At 33.6% G+C, this 7402-nt stretch overlaps 1 protein-coding gene across 1 annotated transcript; it reads left to right on the top strand.

The window, feature by feature from the left end:
* LOC119640930 (fukutin-related protein) lies at window positions 1–2958 on the top strand. The gene is made up of 4 exons (XM_038039289.1): window positions 1–904; window positions 973–1089; window positions 1183–1759; window positions 1877–2958. The coding sequence occupies exons 1-4, from the start codon at window positions 140–142 to the stop codon at window positions 2128–2130; spliced, it is 1713 nt and encodes a 570-aa protein (XP_037895217.1). The 5' UTR covers window positions 1–139; the 3' UTR covers window positions 2131–2958.
* The last annotated feature ends 4444 nt before the right edge of the window (window positions 2959–7402 follow it).

Genomic DNA, 7402 nt, shown 5'->3' with positions numbered 1-7402 from the left:
ACGCATACACTTGGCCATACTGGGGGCAATAAAAGTCGCAACCATCATACACTAGACATATTGGGACGTGGTGCCGACATTTATGAATTAGATAGATAGTGTAAAAACTCTTGTTTACATTAAACGTTGTTATAAAGATATGAAACTTATGCGTTTAAGGCACGCTAAACTGATTGTCCTTTTAATAGTCGTTGCTAATTTAATATTATTCTATTACTCATGGAAATCAACGCTATGGAAGAGCATTGCCTCCACTTTGGAGGCTTTGCCCAATCTAAAGACGAGTGATTTTGTGAACTCTCCCTCCGATATGGAAAACGTGAAATCTTCTTTAAAAGATAAAACTCGCAATAGTTTTAAACATATACGTAAATCGATTACAATTGCTTTTCGAAATTTTTACACTTTTGAGAATGATATTAAGGAATCGATTGATAGTATTCTTGATGTCTTACCCAATATGCCGATAGTTGTATTCCAGGACAATATACCCTATCCGCCAATAATTTATGAACGTAATGCAACCGCATCCAAAATGGAAGAGTTTAACGTGCGCTTTGTAAATTTGGGATTTGATATAAAGAAACCAGTTCAGGAATTGAATCCATTATCACTTATTCACACGAAATATGTTCTATTTATGCCTGATAGCGTGCGTTTGAATAGTAGAAATATATTGCAAAAAATTCTCCGTGAGATCAATACGAATATTTGGGAAAAGGATTCACGTGGAAGTAAAACTAAACTTAATGCTTTGCCGGACGACATTGTACGAAGAATGATAATTGTACCGTTTTCCGGGAATCTCAAATCATTTGCTGGTTGCCTGCAAATTACTTTGGATTTACCAAATTGGACCATACATTATGAGGCCGTTAACAGTAGCAGTGACAAATGCGATCTGGTAAGGAATAGTCTATGGCACACTTAATACATTGCACACTTAATACATTGTTTTTCTATTACAAAAAGTATTTACAGAAACATGCTATCCTGGTCGATGTGGGCGTCCTGAAAGAAATGCCTGACCCTATCTCATCACCTTTTCCAGAAATGTTTTATATACAAGCGAAATTGAATAATATAACGGTAAATAAATAATTCTATAAGAGATAAAAAATTTTTCATTTTCAAATATATGTTACTTGTGTTATATGCTACGTGTATTATATATCTTTGCAGAAATTTGTATTTCCGCAAGCATTTCAAGACGGCCGACGTCTTTTTGTTGCCTACCATACGAAACAACGCCGCCTAGATATGCGTAGGCGCCAGTTCCGTGACATGTACAAAAAGCTACAAATTAAACGGATTATTCGTCGTTCTCATAGAGTTAACCTGAAAACGGAGTCGAAGGACGCAAGCAGTCCCCAGCGCAATATCATTCTCGATTCACAATTCTCTTCGGCCAATTTCTCTATGCCTTTAGTAACTGAAATCGATTTAATTGGTTGTGAGAGAACAACGAAATCGTGTGTCGGTACCGTCTACAACCAACGTGCATTCTACATTTTCTTAGGTAAACACACCCCACCATGTTGTTTGGATAAATTGAAGAGCACTTTTAATCATATTCTTGAAGAATTTGAAAATGTTGGCATTCGCTATTGGCTCGATAACATGGCCTTAAGAACCGCCATTGAAACGAGTCAATTATCTCCGGATGCTTATGATATTGATGTCAGTTTCAATGTTGCCGATTTGGAGCGTTCGAATGCAATGAAAAAATCACAAAACAAACCTTTTGTCGATAATGAAGGTGATGTACTATTAAATATTAGTCCAATATGACGTTTCAAATAAGAACATTTGAGTTGATATCTATTTTGCCATTAAGTTGTTAAATTTTTGCATTTTCTTTAAACTCTTTTTCTAGGTTTCTATTGGATCAAAGCTACTGATGGCTACTATTTTCGAGTTCAATTCTCCAAAATTAATCAAATTGGTGTTAATTTATTACCCTTCGAAATTAGCGGCAATGAGGTAAAAGCGAACGGTTTTTTTGGCTGGAAAGCGAAGCCTTTCTCAGCCGACTTCTTGCATCCTATGTCCACCGTTTTATTTTTGGGAAAAAATATTATGTGTCCCAACAATGTACGTGAATATTTAGAATTTAAGAACCTTCGTTAGCTTTGCATGAGTAAAGATTTTCGAAAACTAAAGTTAGATTCATAATTGATATATTTTCTTTTTTTGCTTCGACGGTGTGATAATATGATTCAGAAATCGATAAGATTAGAATATTCATAGTCGACATCGAAATTCTAGTGGATTTAACAATGCTTGTCCGCCTCTTCACATCGCGTTATTTATCATTTTAATTGGTTCGGAATCAGGAATACGGTCAAACTTTTTTCAGAAAGTCTGATCTTAAAAATTTGAACAACGGATATGTTCAAAGTGTATAGAAACGCCCTGTAAAAACAAAGTCTCCAATAAAATCCAACTGCTTAAGTTCGAGAACGAATCTCTTGCCGTTTACAAAAAATCGAACGCTACTCTTGAAGATAAGATTGTAAAACACAAACGGTAAAATTTGTCCCATATAGGAAATCAATCGCGATATTATCTTATTATGAAATCTTGTTCCCGAGATCTTCAATGAAAAGGAGGACCACGAAAATATCAAGCAAGTGAAAAAATAGAAAATTTCACTTAAATTAATAAAATTCAAGTGGAATTAAATTTGCGGACAAGATGGTTAAGCTCGCTCTTTTAGTTTTATTAATGAGCTGTTAATACCTATTCGGACCACGTTAAGTGTCTTAGCAAAAATATTTATCGAATTAAAGTTAGGCAGAAGAAACCATTCTTTGGTTTAAAAATCTTTACAAAATGGAGTTGATTAAAGCTAAGTTACTTTAATATAATAATCCATTAACTTTATAACACCTCGCATTCTTGACATATAATTCTTGAAATACATAACTTAAATACAAATGCATGGCTCTGCCTAAGTGCTTCATTTTAGTTCAGATGAAGAGCTAAAGAATACCATTTTACTTAAGCCTCAATAGACAAACTTCTTTATAAAGTTCCATCAGATTTAATCCTATTTGAAACAAGTAAAGCAATTAAATTCGGCCCGACCCGAATCTGTAATACCCATCAGCGTTCAAACAAAAGAAGTAAAAGAACAAAATGCGCATATGACTGATAGGCAGACGAACAGGCGGACATGTTAAAATGCATTTATACTTTGTGGGGTTCCTGACACTTCCTTCTGGGCGTTGTAAAGGTTTTGACAAAATGACTATACTCACAGGTGATGGGTATAAAAAGTCCCTATTCTATGCAATATTCTGCGTGGTGCGGGCTTACGTAACTATAGCATAGCAAAAATTTTGTTATTTGTATAGAAAAAATCCAATAATTGACAAGACTTTATCTAACAATTTCCCACGCATTCTAATTTACCAGTATTTTCTTTAAAATTTTCGAAACACAAATGCTTCATAATACTTAAATAAATAAATAAACAAACAGCGAAGTTAATGATATCTAATTGAATACTGCGCTGTACAATTTATTATCGAATAAATTCGCTCTTTATGTGTTCGCTAAAGTAGAAGGAAAATTTATTTCCTCTTGTGTAGGTGCGTTTCATATCACATGTCAGACATCGCTTTCAATTTGAAGTCATTTCCCTTACCTTTAAATCTGATTTGATGTTGGATATGCATTACTTGGTAAGCAAAATTTATTCCGAATGATGAGCTTCATATCTATTGGTATCGAAATTGTTATTACCTGGAACTTCGAAACTTAAGCAGAACTAGGCAAATAGCCTAGAGAAAGATCAACATCATCGAATTGAACCGTTATGTTCACTTTTATATCGTATAACTTCACTATTTTTACTGGTAGAAGTTGCTAACCAAAATTAACGAAAGCTACTCCTCACATGTCACACATATCGCACATATTAGTTCCAGCGCCGCCAATACCACCTGCAAACCTTTTCTTGCCGACCTTTGATCCTTGCACGGGAACAAAGTGTAATATGTAATTTTGTGCATTTTACTACGAACTGTATCAGTAGAAGTCTACAGTTAGAAGTTTACAGTTAGATTATGAACCTACTCTCTTTTACACTCTTTTACTCTCAAACTCATCAATTTCTTCATATGACACTTTATACTCATGTACTATTTTACTAGCTTTCTTCTAGTAAATTTTCTAAAAAAGGAAAGTTCTGATTTAAATTAATCCCGTATCATCTCTTTGCACATGTTATGAGCCATTACTGAAACTAAACCAAAAGTCAAATAATTGCCTGCAAAAAACCCGAGACTGTGTAACAAATAACATCTGAGAATAAGCGTATAAAAATTTGCCGCCAACTGTAAATGATTCTCAATAATTCCAAACATGTGAGAATAAGCGTCCAATTTGTTTACAATTTTTAATAACACTTTAAATGATTTTATAAATTTATAAAAGCAACAAATATTCTGTTGTCGCCGCTATTTTTTGCTAAAGTCGTGTATATTACTCAATGGCGTGTCTTGTCCTCTTCTTTTAGGTTTGCCTCGTTTACATGTAAAAGAGCATAGAAGAGCATCTAAAAAAGCTTTTCAAAAACAAAATAAGAACGTAATAGCTCTCTTCGTTTCTTTTTTTTTCTTCTCTTTGGTGTTGGTTCTAATTTTTGGATCCAGGGCAACAGAGTAAGCATTTTCCGAAAATTTATTCCAAACTCTAGTGACTATAGTGCGAAAAGCCTGTGCGATTGGATTAGTCAAATTACTTATGAGTTAATAATTAAGAAAACTGAATTTGTTTAAAGCGAATGTTGGATATGCCCACCACAATCACCAGAAAATTATATTGTACGACCAGAAAATTATATTGTACGACCAAAAAAGTATATTGTACGACCAGAAAAGTATATTGTACGACCAGAAAAGTTTGCTTTTAACATCACAAACGTAGACAAAATCTAGGAAATACTAATAGCTTTAGTGAATTGCCGACTCCGGGCTCGCGTAATACGTAATACTCACTTAGACGTTGCACTTTCCTTTGTTAATTGCAAACATGGCAGACCTTATATGCATGATTTTTTTGGGCAATGACGAGGCTTCAGGCATATTTACATTTTGGGATAAAGTTTTTAACCATATCTTGCCGGACTTGCGCTTCCACACAAGAATGTAATAAGTTTGGTGGCATGTATGTGTGAGAATCGCTTTCATTTATTTTATAATTTGAAACGTTTGGTAAGCAAACATTGTTTTTTTCCAATTTTTGACAACTTTTCGACTGTGTTGCCTTTTATCAACTGTCAATTCTAGAAGATTTTCAAAAACTGTTTGATTAATTGTGATTTCTATCCATCTCGATTCGCAAGCATCTGAGAGTAAATTAAGTGAGCGGCCCTGAAATCCACCACAATTCGCAAGCATCTGAAAGTAAGTTTTGCCGGAGGCAATGCAATTTAACAGATTATTCCACTACTGCTATGCCTTTTTAACAGATTATTCCACTACTGCTTTGCCATTTAACGGATTATTCTACTACTGCTTTGCCTTTTAACAGAGTAGCTAAGCTTCTTAGCACCAATATAAATTCAAACATTTTCTATATTTTTTTAGTTGAATTATTTGTTAACAGCTGTTGCATTGCAAAAACGACTATAAATTTCGACTAAAATACTTGGTTATAAAATTAATAAATAGTTAGTCCACCTTCGCTAAACTAATGATAATAATAAGAAAATCTTTGTTTGCCAAATATACGTAACATTCGTTAGTAGAATTCACAATGTTGATTGATTAAATATAAATAAACCACAAAAATGCAAATATAAGTATATAAAACACTTGTTAGTAAAATCTGTAGTTTCCTGTAAATTTCATTATTATCAAAATATTATCATTACTAAGTTGATGCACAGTTTGTTAAATCAAACTTGAAATTAGATTGCTGCCGAAATTTATATCATAAATAATTTGATTATTTTGTTATTGACGTCTTGGATGTCACAGAGGCTCTTTTTTTATACTGTATTTTATTTCAGGTATTGAAAATTAATATTAATAAAGAAATATAGCAAAAGCTAGAACGAAATATCAAGCAAACGTAAGAAGAGATTTCGTGTTTCCGATCTCGTCGAGCGATACGGTATGATAACATACGTAACGCTTACGTACGGCCTGGGCTCTGGTAACATCCACATTAGTAGCAACTAATGTGCCTAAAGAAGGTTTAAAGTTGAAAGATTATTGTGAACCATTACGTTTCTAGTTACGACAAGAACGCAAATCCTAGATAATAATGTAAATGTACAAATAAATGTACATAAATAAATTATGATAAGTTCAAATAGACTTAGTATTGTTAGCAAAGTTCCTTTTTACCCCACTGAACTTGTGGTATAAGAGTATATTATTTCCCGGAGGATTTGAGATAGAGCCACCCTGTCATTATACTTAACGACTCAAAATCACTTTCTTTGAATTGATTTTAGCTTGTCTGTCCGTCACATTTTTCTTGCGTTCAACCTACGGACCACAATTTTGCGAGATATTTTAATGAAATTTTGTACACTGACGTTTTTTGGCTCAAGGAACAATTTGACCAGTTTTTTGACTACTGCCCATGTAACGCCATATTATTATTTTATTAACTATAAATGTACATGCACTATAATTGCTATATTCTACAAGCGATATTTTCGACCAAAATTATTTCTCGGCTGAGGATATGAATTTTTAGTAGAATTTTACTATTTCTTTTATTATATATACAATGCTTAAGAATTTCAGCCGATGTATCATGTGGAATGCATAGACTCAAAGAGAGATTTTAAATGGGGGCTTCTAAAAGATCACTTTCGTTGATAGTTGGAGCGTGTTGTTGTAAATGAATTATTTGAATTTGAACAATTACTACGTAAAGAGCAACCTGAAGAGTGTGATCCGCTTTGGGTAGGAGAAACATAGAAAGTGTGATCCCGTCTATACGAACATTTCGCCTTTGTAATACCCCCAAATCTTTGTGGAATAAGAAGAGCTATTTCTAGCCTTAGGAAAATAGCGCTGCTCGTGAACAGTGAAAGGACACATTCTTGTAGCAGCAGAGTCGCTCACTGTCTACAACTTACATTGCATTACGGGGAAGCGGAATATACATGCTTTTTGAGATGTCGCATTTATATAAAATAATAATTTAGATCAAATGTTGCGCGTGTTATGTTGTTTTTTATTCAACTAGGTTACAGTTCGACTACAGATCTCTTTTTCATAACGTTATTAGTAAAATGGACGGGAGAAGAGTGGGATGTAAAAAATATCTAAGTAGTTTAAGTTTCGTATACTTAGTTGTTTTCTTGTTTTAAGTAACTATTACGAACTATTTTACACCAAAAACTTGGATCTCTTGTTTTATATAAACACTC

Source organism: Glossina fuscipes, unplaced genomic scaffold (assembly GCF_014805625.2).
Source record: "Glossina fuscipes isolate IAEA_lab_2018 unplaced genomic scaffold, Yale_Gfus_2 133, whole genome shotgun sequence".
NCBI lineage: Eukaryota > Metazoa > Arthropoda > Insecta > Diptera > Glossinidae > Glossina > Glossina fuscipes.
This window is presented reverse-complemented; position numbering and strand designations above follow the sequence as displayed.

Coding starts and splice junctions, on each gene's coding strand:
- LOC119640930 (XM_038039289.1), top strand. CDS start 140: ATGAAACTTATGCGTTTAAGGCACGCTAAACTGATTGTCCTTTTAATA. Junction 1,090..1,182: donor CGAAATTGAATAATATAACG/GTAAATAAATAA, acceptor ATATCTTTGCAG/AAATTTGTATTTCCGCAAGC. Junction 1,760..1,876: donor ACCTTTTGTCGATAATGAAG/GTGATGTACTAT, acceptor CTCTTTTTCTAG/GTTTCTATTGGATCAAAGCT.